Source organism: Eurosta solidaginis, chromosome 1 (assembly GCF_040869045.1).
Source record: "Eurosta solidaginis isolate ZX-2024a chromosome 1, ASM4086904v1, whole genome shotgun sequence".
In the NCBI taxonomy this organism is placed as follows: domain Eukaryota; kingdom Metazoa; phylum Arthropoda; class Insecta; order Diptera; family Tephritidae; genus Eurosta; species Eurosta solidaginis.
In genome coordinates, this window is record NC_090319.1 from 279,088,717 (window position 1) to 279,105,022 (window position 16,306).

Genomic DNA, 16,306 nt, shown 5'->3' on the forward strand with positions numbered 1-16,306 from the left:
CTGAGAAAGAGACGAATATGGAGATAAATGAAGCGAAAAAAACGGAGGGAGGAGTGAATAAAAGGATTAGGGAAAAGTGAAGAGGGGGAGGGGGGTAGAGTTAGACGGAAAAAGCTTATTAAAATGTATGCATATAGGCCAAATTTAGGGCAGAACAACGTCTGCCGGGTCTGCTAGTTATAATATAAAATACAAAATAAATTTAAAAAAAGAAGAGACTGTCACATTTTACCTTGAACTAAGTGTATTTAACGAAATGTGTTTATTAATTTAAAAATATTTCTGTATAAACAATGATAATCGTGCTACGTAAAGTTTGCTTCATCAGCATCTCTGCATTAGTTTACAGAAGATAAGACAGTGTAGTTGTTGAAAAACAAACAGACTCGTAGTTTTCGTACAGGGTAAGAGAGGAAACCACTTTACATACATTTCTGTATAAGTAGTGTCATCCACACAATTACTAATAAAAAATATGCTTAGATATATATCTATTAGCTTAAAATTACTAATGTAACATCATGTTTTCTTTTTTCCAGTTTGAATCAAAACAACAATCGAACACATAGATCGTTTCAGCTACGGCTTGACGCAACATAACATATCGAACGCAACAGAATCTATCAATATTACACCAACGTTAGATTATACCGGCTTCACCACGACGACTACATTTTTGCAACATTTTAAGGACGTCGTTACGACGAAGTTCTCTGGCAGAGATCATCATCTGCCACCACTGCATCCGCATCCACATTCGCATCAGCAAACGGCCGGATTGCATCATCATCATCATCAGCCACACCAAGCTGTGGCACAAAGCTTTTCCACCATTTTTCCCACATATTTAGGTATGGACCGTGCCGGTGGCGGCGGTGGTGCCGTCGCTGCTGGCAGTGGTCATGGTATTGTACCTAATTCAGGCAGCAATGGCAGTGGTGGTGGTGGTGCACTTAACGGCCTCGAAGCTATGTCCGCCGAGTCGACTGGTTTGTGTTTGCAAGATTTAGTTAGCGCTGGTACAGCAGCTGGTGCTGGTTCGGCGGGTTCAGCAGAGAGTACCAATACAACAAGTACTGCGTTAAGTAGCGGTAGTACTGGAAGTTCGACAGTGAATGGTAGCGCTGGTTCGTCCACAGGCCAAGAGCATTTACACAATCATCATAGTCTGCACGATTCTAATTCTTCTGTTAGCATTTCACCCGCCATTTCGAGTTTAATGCCAATTGGTAGCTTAAGTCATTTGCATCATTCAGCCGGTCAGGATTTGGGGTATCCGCAACATCCACATCATGCTGTTGTGCCACCACATACGCCGAAACATGAACCGCTTGAGAAACTAAGAAGTAAGTACTAAAATAAGTAGGTTAAGTAGTAAGTATTTTACTAGGGTGGTTGAAAAAAGTAATTTTTCGTGAAATATTTATATGTGATGGTGAAAAGCAAGTTCGTTTAAGATGACGATCACTAATTTTGTGTCGCCAGCGGTGGGAAATTTCAAATAATAAAAGGTAAAAAAAGATGATAAAAAAATTTTAAGGACTACCTTTATATAAATAGACCAAAAAATAGAAAGCAATTTTTCTTTAATACAGACATAGTCTTAACCATAGCTCTTGTAAAAGAATTTTGGTACTTAAAAATATAAAAGTGGAGCGCAATATTTCAATTTAAGGCAAACCATGTACTTGGGATTAACTAATTGATTATTTAAAATTTAAACACGCACTCTACCTTTATCATTTTAAATTCCAAAATTCTTTTCCAAAAACTATTGTTAAAGTTTTTTAGTCAAAATTCAACAAGATTATGTCTGTATTAAAGGAAAAATTGCCTTCTATTTTTTGGTCCATTTATATAGAGGTAGTCCTTAAAATTTTTTTATCATCTTTTTATTTTCAATTTTTTAGTACTGCCTATAAAAAGGCAATTGCAACTTTGATTAGTAATTTAAGTAATTCCTAAATGAAAATTCTTATCTTTGTTTATTTGTTCAAAATAGCAAGATTTAAGAGAATTAGTGGAGTTTTCGCTGACAACACTGGCGAAAACAATAGAAATCCACCTCGTTTGTCAGCTACTTAATTTGCACAGCTGAAAATCGTGGTGAAATTCGCATACGCCTGAAAGTCTAAAAGGATCGTGGTGAAGGTCGCGTACGCCTAAAAGTATGCAAGGACGTGCATTGAGTTGAGCCTTCAACGAGGTGGAATTCTACAACGCCTGCAACACTCAGGAGGCTAGGCATGAAGGTATTAGGGCATTCTAAATAGTTCGACTTGTGCGTTACGTAGCTCAAATTTTTTGATCAAGCATTGCACTGTCACCGAGTTTTAAACTATATTTCATGTTTCAAGTCTCTAGATATCCAGAAAGTTAGTTAAAAATCGATTGCAAGATTCCCAATTTAAAACCAGCGAAACTTTGTTTTCTATAAATTGTATTGTCACCGGGCCTCCAACCATGTGCTAAGTTACAAGTCTCTAGGTAACCGGGAAGTTAGTTAAAAATGGATTGAAAAATTTCCAAATTAAAACTAATTTTCCTAATATCTCGATCCATGCGCCACCTACCGGAATTTTTTTCATAAAACGTTGCATTGTCACCGGGTTCTGACTTAAGGCTCAAGTTTCATATCTCGAGCTCTCCGGGAAGTTACTCAAAAATCGATTGCAAGATTCCCTGAAAAAAGGATTTTCGTTTATCTCGATTCGTCTGCCACCTGGCGGCATTTTGTTTTCCACGGATTGTAGTGCAATCTACTAGCAAACTATGTGCTAAGTTTCAAGTATCTGGATCACGGAGAACTTAGTTAAAAGTCGATCGCAAAATTTCCATTTTAAAATTAATTTTCATTTTTTTTTTTTTTCACTTGCATTGTAATGTCTCTCAGATCTGAACTATGCGCTAAGTATCAAGGGCCTAACTCAACGGGAAGTTACCGAAAAAGACTTTTCTGTGGGTCAAAAATTCGTATGGAAGTGAGGGGACAAACATGAAAGCGACTTAATACAAAGGTATAAAAAATAAAAAAATTCGAGAAAATTTTACGAAAGTTTCGAACTTTTTATTTCTACCAACAGCTCTAGTATAGCAAAGGATTAAAAATCCAATCTTCCAATTTAATTCCGAAATGTTCTATCTCAGTGTTCTTAACTTAAAAAAAAATCACACTCAATTTTATTTCATTGCTTTCCTTTGCCAAGAAAAACATCAAACGTAAAAACCAAAATCAATTCATGCCTTGCCTTTCTGTGGCGATAATTACATCTGGCAACTAACAAATTAACAAATAATTAATTAGCTCATAATTCACTAGTTCCTTAACAACGTCTGAAGCATTCTCGTTTAAAGTCGCCTCTTAAGGTGACAGGTGCTTGTGAGTGTGTGTGTCAAGTTAGGTGATCTTTTCGCTATAGTCCGCCCTTCATACTGTCACAAACAAACATAAACACACGATATTTAGTCAGTGAAGATCACGCGCATTGATCTTGTGGGCGATCGTACATATCAATGTTGGAGTAGTATTGATTATTTTTATTTTATTTAATATTGAGGTTAATATTAAGGTTCACGATCATTGCTGAAGGACAATAGATCTGGAAACATCGTTTTAATTATTATTTAATTGTTGTTTTTGTTCGTATCAGCATTTAGCTGTAGAGAAGCTTGATTCTCTCGACTTGAAGTTCAGAAACTATCGGCACGAGACGATCACTTAAGATAAGGTGTGCGAGGAAATTCCTTTGAATATCAATAAAATATTGAAGTGATATATTTTATACCTCGAGCTGATGAAGTCGGCTCATCACGGAAAGGCAAATCATGGGTTCTTAACAGGCTGACAGAGGTACACAAAATGGATCTTTCACTCCTACTTCCGTTCAAATGGAAGAGCATGTAGCTTGTTGAAGACTAATTGGGAAGAGTCTGGTTGAACGTATGTTCCCAACTCGGCACTTACAATTGGTAAAATCTGTCTCCGAGTGGAGATGAGCTGCTAAACCCCACTTCTCCCTAAAGTTTTAGTAAGTGGTAAGACTATCAATAGTTCCAGTGGGTTAGGGGGCTTAGAATGTGCTCGCGGCAGGTATACCTGTGGTAAGAGGTGACTAAAATACCAAATTGATTCAAGGGGTTGTGTAGCGCAACCCTCTGGAGGGGTTTGCCAGCGCAACATATAGTTTCTCCAACTCAATTGTCAACCTCACCTACCAGTGGCGGATTCTGTTTCTCCAACAGCCGAGGCTCTGCGACCCCAAATTCCTCATGGATATAGGGGTGGGAGGGCGTAATGGCCTTGAAGGTTTCATGTGGTCATACTTAATCCTTCCCGAGATGGTCGGGCTAGTACCTTGATGGTGCTTGTTACCAGAACGTACCGGATCTGCATCCGGCAGATGATCATCAATATCGATAACACTCCCCAAGGCCTTCGTTACAACAACAACAACAACTAGCAATAGAGGCAAGCAATCCAAACTGGGAATACAGCCGAAGCCAGTTGGAATGCTTGAGCACTTATGCTTCGCAAGTTTATATTATTCATCTGCGGCCAGTTTGCTAACAATGTCAACCGATTTATCATCATAACACTAGACTAATTTTGGTTATAAGAAAACAGGAAAATACGCCATAGAGGAGAACTGGCTTATCTGCTGTCCTTGAAAAGAGCAGCCCAATTGCAATACAAAGCAGTCGATCTTTTTCCAGCAGTGTGCTCTACATTTAGCTGTCAGGATAGCTTGTGGTCAACTAAAATCCCGATTCCGTATCAGCGGCAATCCCTCAATTGGAGGTGGTTTAAACTCAGGGAACTCGATCCTCCTTGTGAGTAAAACGAGCCTAGCCTTGCAGCTAGTATTCATTATGTGAACACAAATTCACCTTAACTCGGTATCCCTGCAAAATGACCGGCTGTGTACCCAGACACTTGCCTCGGACAAGATTTAACATGTTGTGAGGAAAGCACAGCCAGTGCATTCGACGTCCTGAAGCAAGACGTTTACGATCCCGACTCAGAGGAAGAGAGAGCATTTTTTTTATATATTTTATAAACTGTTTATCGGCAACCTGTCTAAGTAATTATTAGTTTATATGTTTCAGATAAATTGACCACTTTTAATTTGAGTAATTTAAAAATATATTAAAGTAAATGGGTTTATGAAAATTGCGACCAGCGTAAATATGAATTCGTCCACATATTGAGTATTTATGTAAATATCAGACGAATGACTCAAACAATGAAACAATTATGCCAAAGTAATCTGTCAATAACAGCTGTTACAATTCCCGCTACCTACATAACATAGTCGGGTGCACTATGGTTCATGAAAACGTTCACGCTCTTAATATGGCAGTAAAAGGGACAGCAACAACAACAAAGCACACACAAACGTTGCTCCACAATGTTGATATAGGTATGACGTTTCCGTTGTAATTTGCCCAATAATATTCAAAACCACGATTCAACGGAGTGTTGACAGCGAGTGTTAAAATTCGCGCGACCTCAGCAATGCCATTCAGTCACACTTCAGCAGATGGAATTAAAGCAGAGAAGGCATCCGATCAACCAACAACCACCCACTCCACCAACAGATCAGCTTCAATCAAGAGCGTACTGAGTATATGTAATTGTTGTTGTTATTTCGTGCTCTGCACTTGTTCAAACAAATGAACATTTTTCACGCATTTTAATGCGTCAAACATAAAAACAATAGCAACAACACTTTGACATCTTGATGATGTCGAGCGCGCTGTAAACGTAGATAGTCAATGCTAACAACGGAGGGATGATTGTGGTAAAGAAATAAAACAAAAGCAAATACATGGAACATTCCAACGTAATCATTGTGCAATCATTAGGGGGACTCATGTAACCGTATAAATGCCTTATAAAGTGTGTAAACGTATAAATTTATCTAGTTTACGCACGAGCTGTCAAATTTTGTATGAAAAATCATTTACACAATTTGTATAAATTTACGCGCACATTTCATTGTGTAAACGCGGTAAACTCAAAGGAATGCAACCTTGCAGACATTACAGACGGCATTTTCATCAAAAATCTCCAACATCAGCAAGTAAAGGCGTTTTAGTTTTGATTTTTCACTTAGTCTTGGCATTTTTTAATTTGTATAACAATCAAAAAATGTTGTTCGGCAATAATACAGCTGATAAACAATCAAGTTTATCAAGAGTATTACTAGGTGCGTTCATATAAAAAGATTATCGATTTGTTATTTTGTTGTATTGTTGTTGATTATGTTGTATTACCAAATTGTTTTTGGGGTGTAATCAATTTGGTAGCAAAAACTTTTCGATTTATTATGGAAACGTTATCGATTTGCTATCGATATTTTAAAAAAGTTATCGATTTGTTATCGGTGTGTTATCAATTATTTATCGGCTTGTTATCGATTTGTTAACGACAACTCACCGGTTTGTTTTGAAACATAACAATAAAGCCAAAATATAACATATTTTACCCGTCGACAACAAGCCGATAAGAAACCAATAAAAAGCCGATGCCTCGGCAATTACAAGCCAATAACACCATGATAATATTTAGCTATCGATAATAAGCTGATTATAAAACAATAACTTGTCGACATAGGTTGTTGCGGATAAAAAGCCGACTAAAGCCTTATTAAAAAATTATTAGTTTCTGTTAATTTGTGGTTTATAAACCCTTGGACGGGACAGATGAATTTTTTAACATAAGTATATTTTACGCACGCCTGTATGTTTATACTACTCTGAGCTTACCAGAAATGGTCCAGGAATTGTCCCTGAAATTATCCCCAAAGTATTTCCTAAATGATATCAGAATACTTCCGGATTGATCCGGAAAGAGTTTGAGACTATCCCAATAAGAATCTGAAACCATTCAGGAACATAAGTTTTCCTAACGTACGTATATATGTTTGTACTACATTGAACCTCACCAGGAACACTGAGCTGCCAGGGATTGCCCTTGAAATTACCCCGAAATGATTTTGGAATACTTCCGAATTGATTCCCAAAAAGTTTGAAACTATCCCAATTAGAATCTGAAACCTTTCGAAATTGTACAGAAATAGTTCTCGAAATAATTGAAATTGTCCAGAAACAGTTCAGAAACAATCCTATATGGTTGGGAAATGATGCTGAAACAGTTGTTGAAATATTAAAAAAAATATCTAAATCGGAAAACTCTAAGCGACAAGCGATATTTTTTTCAAGAATGGCTCGGTTTTTATAGTTGGATCTATTCTTAATAGTGTATAGACCCGAATTGATCCCGGAAAAGTATTGAAATGATGTCAGAAACATCTCGAAACCCAGAAATTATCGAGATATAGTTTTTGGAATTATTCAGAAAATATTCTCTCGGATCTTTGTCATGCTGTCGTATAGAATTACATCCGAATTAATCCCGAATTCTTATACCAATAATAATCTGAAACCATGAAGCTCATACAATGCTCCCAAGGTGTATGCCAGGATGGCCCCAAACCGTCACCCATACCAAGTCTGCCAGCATAGTCTCTGTATCGAAGGTAATTAGTCAAACAATATTGGAACTATATAGGCTATATGTGTTCGGTTCGTGATACGTAATCAGTTTTTCTTGGTTGTAGGGTAGTAAGCAGAAAGAAATAGTATCATAGCATCATATGAAAATTAGCCTTACCTTATAGTTGGCTAGATACAAACCTCATGGCTCTGTGAGAGCGATCTAGAAGTGTGTATTTTTCTGGCGCGTTATCGTATTAATTTTTAAGTAATGGGCTCTCCAGTGTACTTGTAATAAACTAGTTTTGCGCGAAGTTTATGCTACTACCTGCTGTCTCTTGGATAGTTAAATATTCTGATTGGTACTTGCTAACTGGATCTGGCTGGCAGTTATGGTTGTCACCAGGAGTGACAAGGTTAAACTCTTACCTATCCAGAATCAACCCCGACATACAAAATGTATGCCCCGCTTGCAACGTGTCCCCACATGACACCAACCATCTCTTCAATTGTAATGTGGAACCAACGCCTCTAACACCCCTTTCCGTATGGTCCACCCCTGTTGAAACGGCAAGTTTCCTTGGACTCCCGTTAGAGGATATTGATGACAATTTGTGATCGATCGCGGCTATTAGGTGGGGCGAGCATTGCTACAACAACAAAAACAACAACCAGGAGTGTTGCAAAGTTGACCACTTCATCTGTATTTAATTATCGAGACTTGCATTGCTTTCTACAATTGTTACAAAGCTGAAATGTCAAATTGTCAAATGTCAAACGAACTCGGTCATTTGGTTCATATCACGTTTAGAGCATTATAAAGTAAGATCTACTCTAGGTATTGGTGCAGCATGGCTCGGGGTGTTGGTTATGAGAATATTAGTGTTTAAAACTCGCCAGAGAGCGAAAATATGCAAACCATTAAGCGCGCAACACCGTCGTTAGCTAGTGCCCAAATATATGAAAATACTGGAACTTATGAAATAATAAAACACTGCGAACAAACAAACGAAGGTTGGTTCAACACGGAGGACATGAATTGTTTGTAGGTATGGGCATGCCTAACTATGATCTAATACAACATATGATCGCGGCACAGTACGGTTCGATGAACTTAACCTAATACGTCACGATTGTAGATCAACGCTCCTTACAACGTTTAGACTGATCCACTTTTGATCTAATGAGAGAACAAGATGAAAATTTTTTTGTGGGATTGTTACTTACAAATAACAAAAACATGTTTATGTCTGTAAGTATGACTATATATTTTACAACATATGTAATTAGGTACTTAGGTATGCAAGCGCATAAACATAACCACATATTCTTTTGTATCTGAACAATATGCACTTCGTCCACTTTGACTTGCCATTTGCCACTTGAGCTGCATGGGTAGACTAAAGGACGCTGCTGCCTTTCAATGGTCATCACTCAGTTATGACAAGGGTTTCCCTCCACCCTTCCATTCTTATGTATGTATTTGTTTTGAATACACTTATCCTGCCTGCAAGTGGTTTTGGGAAATTCGATAGTTATGTCTGACTGAGTCAAGTGGTTTTGTTCAATAACCGAAATTGTTTGGAAATTAGCTGCCGATCCATTATTCAAATTGATAGCTACAACAATAATGACATAAGCAATAACAGTAAGTTACACCAATTTCCTCAGTGACCCCGATCATATTCTACATGATGATCGGATTTGCAGCTACCGAGTCACCCTTTATCCGATTGTCCAAGCTTACCAGTATATTGCTCTCTATGGCTCACAACTCTTCGACTCCATATGGGTCACCCAACAAACAAATCGATTTCGGTATAGTAATGTTGAAAATTGTAACATCATGCTTTGAACTGCGTAAACCTCGACATAGTTCATTCTCAAAGCAAGCGGAATAATTTTTGTACAATGAAAAATTGTAGCCGAGACATGCTTGGAGTCAGTGCTTGTAGCAGAACCATGCATACAATCAATGACTGTATCAGAAAAGTGATTGCTATCACATACACAACAATGATTAGATATTGTAATTTTATATAATCAGTGATTGTACAATCCGCGATTGTAAGCAAGCGTGATTGCAATCAAATATTCAGCTGTGATTATAGATTTAAATTTATTATAAAAATACAATCACAAAGGATTAAAATCTAATTTATTGTATAGTTTTGTAGGCTACGTGATTGCAACCAAATTTGATTGAAACAGACTTACATGTTTGCTTAATTGTATTGCTGTAAAATATTTGACGTTGCTGTTGTTTGGCTGCGTCTTCTAAGGTTTTTGAGATGAAGGTATAGTTCCGTCTGTGATTTGTTGTTCTTCAGTTGCTATACTTAAAAGTGATAAAAAATTTCGGAGAAGGCACTTTAGTATTTTTGTTGATCTTCGTAATTTCGAGAACATTAAGTTCATCATTTACTGTTGCGGATTTTGATTTGCTACTTCTCTTGTAGCAAATTTTCACTTTGTTAAAGGTAAAAGAAGCGTTCTTCAAAACTTTAGTATTATCGGGACATCGACCTTTAGATCAAGTATTTTGTTCTTGGTGCCTCTGCTTTGTCTTCGCAAAGACAGCGTACAATCCTGTATCTACAACTGAACTTCCAACAATCAATTAATCCACGTTTATTTTCTCAAACCGCTACAACAGCACTCATATGAGTATCTTAATGCATATGCACCTATGTAAATGCCTGTAGCATAACTTCTTCGTAGTTGTTTTTCCATAAGATTAAATCACAAACAAAATGAAACTAAACCAAACTGTTGCAATCCAGTGTCGACTACAAAATGCACAAGAGCTTTCGAATGCTGCGATAACCCAAAGGACCAACTTCAATGCAACTTTGTTAACCCATGACATTGTGACACTTTTATTTGAATTTATTTGCGTAGAAAAACAATTTAAAATTATATTCATACGATTTGGAAACATTTTCAAATAAAATAAATAAAATGAGGAAATAACAAACAATAAAAAAACTATGTTAAAGTAAGGATATTACACCTGTGAAATCACATCACCTCATATGTATAGAAATATTATGTACAAACGACAGTTTTTATGCAAATTGAATGCATGCAAGAAGATATGTACGTATGTACAGTGGTGTGCAATGCAAAAGCAACACAACTCACATTACCACGTCAATTTACTATAAACAAGCAAAAACCCTCGCATTTAGATAATAAGATGATCAATGTCTTTAAAAATATATATAAAACAGCCTCTAAGAAAAGTTATATAAACCAAGGCTCAAAAATTTTCAAAATTCCCCGTAACTTCAAAAAGCTTTTCAATATCTGAATCGTTATTTTAAATTACTTTTTATGTATGCAGTTCTGGTACCCGTTAAATTTAGCACAATAATGTGTATCTAATGACAATTATTAAAAGCCACAACTAACATACTGAGGAACCCACCATAAGGTTTTGGGCATTGTTAGCTATGTTGATAGTCCTTCGCCAGATAAAGATTTCACCTCTAAGTATCATGCCGACTACCTTGAACGGTGTAACCCGATGGAGCCTTCTAGGCCATTATATCCCTTCCTTCTGTAAAAAACTTATAGTCACAATAGTCCTGCCTGATAAATATGTGTACGTCTATGTTCAGCATTCACCTCACCCAGATGGGATTGAAAATTGGTTTGGGAGAAGCTGTAAATCTAGAAATCTACATATTTATTGCGCTTATCAGCTCCTAAACCAATCCCTTGCGCCATTGACTTCGCCTTAACGACAACCCGCAAACCCGCGAAGCGTTCGACGCTAGCAACTGTAGACTTCTTTGAATCTTTCAGAGGAATGCTTTCGTGCAAACGACCTCAGACTGATAAAGTTCTATTCAAAAAACGAACAAAATGTCATATTAAACCACCACTTTTGAGTAAGGTTTAAGCTTCCATCGAAGGAAAATATCGGATTTATTTTAAACAGTAAACTGAAAAGGGGCGAAAATACTGAGGACAGCTGTTGAATACACTGCACTGCCCCCTATGCATCTAACGCAGACATTACTTGGAGCCTTAATCGACACACCTTGTATACCCCGGTATTATAAGCAGCAGGCTAGGCTAAACAGTTTTCCGAAATACTTGTATGGATAGTAAAATTAAGGTAAAGGCCGCGGTACAATGACATTTTTCATATAGATGCGTTTAACACAAGCTTATGCATTCCAATAACATCGCCACAATCAACGAAGATGTTGCGTTTGTAAATATGAAGGAACTTCAGACTTGGCAATTGAAGTTTATTACGCCTTACCCATTCGCATACAAAATTTCGCGAAGCACTGTTGTAAACATTCTCCCTATAAAACAAATTTACTTGCTAACATATTTGTTGTCGTATTCGATTGTTATATTGCAGTTTTTAATTGTGAAATATGTTAGAAAATTTACCAACCAGTGGGAAAAATAATTTCACTTGCAAAGTGTGCCAACACCCTTAGCCAAAGCATATGTCAAATTCTTCTTCTTATGATTTGCTTGGAACAAAATTGGGGAGTTGCCTACTTTTCAATATCAGATGGTGCCAGCGTCGCTCATTCTACCGTTCTCCATAAAAATACGTGCAATTTACTCATAATGCATAAGCTTGTATTAAACTCATCTATATGAAAAACTGCATATGTGTCGGACCTATAATGCTATCGTGCTCTGTAGCGGCATCAGATTTGACCATGACCCAAACGGTGAACATTGCTATAAGTAAACGACAGCGTTCCATCTTTCTCTCTTCATTTTCTCAATTCATTTACATTCTCAATAAGAATTCCCAGGAGGTATAATTTGGAGGATATCCACCAGGTATCGCATATACTCGGTGTCGACTATATATCTTCAAAATAAAGGCCTAAGTTTTTTTTTAGAAAAAAGGAGTCCCACGCCATCTGGGGTAACTTTTTTTAAAGTTATATCAGGACCCGTTCCATATAATTTCTGGACTATCTCTGGATCAGAAAGTACTATTTCGACTTGAGCTCGGTATTGTTTGTGATTCAGTTAGAGATTGTCGTTAAATCAATAACGGATTATTTCATTACTATTTTAGAGTAGATTAGGGAACGATTCAACACAAGTTCGGTGTAATTTTGAAATTTTGTTCCACAACATTCAAAAAACCATCTCGGTATTGTAACCAAATCAATTTGGGATTTTTTGGCAATATTTTCTGGGCTATTTTGGGATAGTTTCCGAATTGTTTTCATTTTGGGATCAGTTGGAGATTATTTGGGTATCATTAAGGAATATTTCGGCATCGTTTCAGGAAATGTATCGGTAATATTTTGGTGTAAATTAAGTTTAGCTTTCGGGAATGTGCTGTGTATTGTTATTTTGTTTTCATAAAATTGTTTTCGGAACTTTTTAGGATTTATGTCCAGCATTCGTTCGAGATTGTTTATTAAAATCTTTAGTTCTGAGTCCATAGATATATGCTACAGTGAAATCCCCCTTACGGACAGTCCTTATAACCGGACAGCTCCAATAACCGGACAGATTTTGGGCACACACGTTTTTCATAAATTTTTTAATACAAATATCATCCTAATAAACGGACACTCTAATAACCGGGCGCGGAAAAAGTATTTCAAACCATTTTCATAAAAAAAAATTCTCATAACCGGACAAAATTCAAAAATATCACAAGCAAGTTCATTAAAAAAATGAAATAGGTGATTCCCCTTTTAACATGTATGCACACATTCAAGCCATTTGTTTCAAATTAAGGTTAGTTTTCCATTCAGTTTGTTAAGTCAGTTGCATGCGAATGGTTGAGTTCAAAGTTCGTAATAATATGGCGCCGAAAAAGAAGGTACTTTCTATTAAAGAAAAAATGGAAATTATTAATGCTTTCGAAAAAGATAAATTATCAGTACGTGGAGTTGCATAAAAGTAAAGTATAGTGAGCCCAAAAATTTAATGGTAGTAGGTACACGTTTCTTTTGCTTTGAAAGGTTCAATATTGGCAAAACACAAGCTGCCGAAATCAATAAAAATAAAGAAAAAAATCGTTATAAATGGGAATCTGGAGTTAATGTTCATCAAAGGCGAAGTTTTCTTAAAGAAGGCGGTTCTGAAATAGGTAAGATGTGTTTTAATTGGCTCGCTAAGGCTAGAAGTCAAAATATTCCGATTTCTGGTCCCATTTTGAAAGCAAAGGCAATGGAAATTGCAGGCAAACTGGGTGTACCTAATTTTAAAGCTTCAGATGGATGGTTAAACAAGTGGCGAATAAGGAATAATGTTGCTTTCAAACGCGTATTTGGTGAAGCTGAAGATGTAAACCAAGATGGTGTCGAACAGTTTAGGACAAAACTGCCATCTCTGTTGACCGGTTACAAGCCTCAAGACATTTGCATCGCAGACGAAAGTGGCTTTCTCTTTCTTGCCTCACCTGACAAAACCCTCCCTCTTAAATCCGAAAAATGCGTGGGCGGTAAACTATCAAAAGAAAGACTCACAATTTTGTTCTGTGCTAGCATGGCTGGAGATAAGGAGAGCAATGTACAATAACTAATGGATATATGTATATGTACAATATAATTTATATGTGTGGTATATATTTTGTGACTTCATCCCTTATAAGCGGATATCTCCCATAGCCGGAAAAAAACACTGTGACGGTGAATGTCCGGTTATAAGGAATTTCACTGTATATATATATCTGATCTGTTCGAGTTTTTCAGACAAAAATATGTGTTATATACGAAAGCATATGGTGAAATTTGAAGCTTCAATGTAGTAAATTGAGGAAGATATGACAAAAATCCTCTTTCTGAAAAATCGGTTGCATGGGGGATATGTGCTACAGTGTTCCGATCCGACCGGTTCCGACAGATGTCTAGTTGGACACCTAAACATACCAATGGACAAAATTCCACCAAGATATGTCAAAAATTGAGGGGCAAGTTTGTGTTAAAACAGATGGACATAGCAAAATCAAATCAGCTCGTCATCCTGATCATTTCAGTATACTTATTGGTGGATCTATCTCTTCCCACTTAAGGACTTACCATTTCGGGATTCGTGACAAACTTAATATACCATTTTATTTTCATGAAAGATAAAATTAGTGTATAGCTGAATATTTGATCGATGTCATGTAGCCGCTTTAAGAGATATAAATTATAATTTGGTGTGGATATAAAACTAGGCCGGTTTTTTCTACTGAGCCGTTTTACGCAAAATAGGAATATCGAATATTGATCTCTTTTTGCAAGCAATTCCTTAATTATAATATTTATAGGTTTAAATTAAAGCCTATGAAAACAAGTTTCTTCTTCCTTGGGCTTTAGTTTTTCCATTACAGCAATAACATTTCCCTCATACATATAAAGTTTTTATATGTAAAGTGTGCTCTTAGCAGTAGGGATCCGGAGTGAGGGAATGGTCCAGGCGTCTCACTTTTCCATATTACCAAGGTATGGAACAGGACTGTATGTAGACATTTGCATGGCTTTCTCTTATGGCCATTACATCATACACGCACACATATCCCAGAATAATTGCGTACACTCCGCCACTCTCTGCAATATTCTACCTATTTCGTTTATTGTGCCATCATCGTCGCTAAATTAGGATGGTCCCATTCGAAAAATTTTTCCATTGCAGTTGTCATCATTGCTGTTCTCATCTTTGTTGCTTGCGCATTGTTGTTGCTGATTTGCTTACTGTTGTCGTTATCTACAAATTTTGATGTTGTAATTGTTGTAGCGCTGTACAGGTGCACATTGCTAACAAATTTGTTGCTATTGTCATTAAACTTGTTGTTGAACGTGTCATTTGTATTATTTGTTGCCTTCGCTATTGCGACAAAATGTATTTATATGCGTTTACTGTTGTTGGCTCGCTGCTGTTAATGCTAAAGCTTTTATTTGTTTCACTGCTTGTTTTTGTTTTTGTTTTGCATTAGTCTGGTTATTGTTGCTGCAATGCTGCTGCTGATGTTGTTTAAGTAATGGCTTTACAACGTGTCCGTTGTATGTGCATTTGGGATTTCAATTATTGGCAATTTAATGGTTACCAAAAGCATTTTCGAGCACGAGCTTGATGCAGGTGGTGAGAGCAGTGGTGCTGGGAGCCCGTGCTACCGCTCGCACGCAGATTACACACAATTTATTTATTTGGTTTGAATTTATCTGGAGTTGTTGTTTGTTTTGTTGTTATCTTATTTGTGGCAACATTTATTGCCCTAACTCTATTTTTGCTTTTTTCGTTATAAAAATTCTTGTTTTTTTTTATTTTATTTATTTTTTTATTAATTTCTTAAATTTTATGCTTTTTGTGCGTGCCATTTCGATAGTATTTGCAGCATAAAATGTTGGCCACATATTTTAGTAATATTCTGTTTTCAAGTACATATCAATTGTTATACTCGGCGTGCTTTGCACACAGAGTATACTAACTTTGATTGGATAATGGTTGGTTGTACAGCTATAGAGGAATCGAGATAGATATAGACTTCCATATATCAAAATCATCAGTATCGAAAAAAAATTGATTGAGCCATGTCCGTCCGTCCGTCCGTTAACACGATAACTTGAGTAAATATTGAGATATCTTCACCAAATTTGGTACACGAGCTTATCTGGACCCAGAATATAATGGTATTGAAAATGAGCGAAATCGGATGATAACCACGCCCACTTTTTATATATATGACATTTTGCAAAACACAAAAAACCTGAGTATTTAGTAAATAATATACCTAAATGTTGAAAACCGACGTGTGGACTTATATTGGGACTCTTGATAAAAATTTGAAAAAAATTTTTAAAATGGGCGAGGCACCGCC

The 16,306-nt window shown here is 36.6% G+C and overlaps 1 protein-coding gene and 1 pseudogene across 1 annotated transcript in view; both read left to right on the forward strand.

Annotated features, from left to right (window-relative positions):
- Ptx1 (pituitary homeobox homolog Ptx1) overlaps positions 1 to 16,306 on the forward strand; it is a 160,610-nt gene that overhangs the window by 31,768 nt on the left and 112,536 nt on the right. Inside the window, exon 2 of the mRNA XM_067760917.1 lies at positions 540 to 1,346. Coding sequence (XP_067617018.1) covers positions 854 to 1,346 — 493 coding nt within the window. The 5' untranslated portion in view covers positions 540 to 853. The remainder of the gene's footprint in view (positions 1 to 539; positions 1,347 to 16,306) is intronic.
- On the forward strand, positions 13,274 to 14,029 carry LOC137250330 (tigger transposable element-derived protein 4-like; annotated as a pseudogene).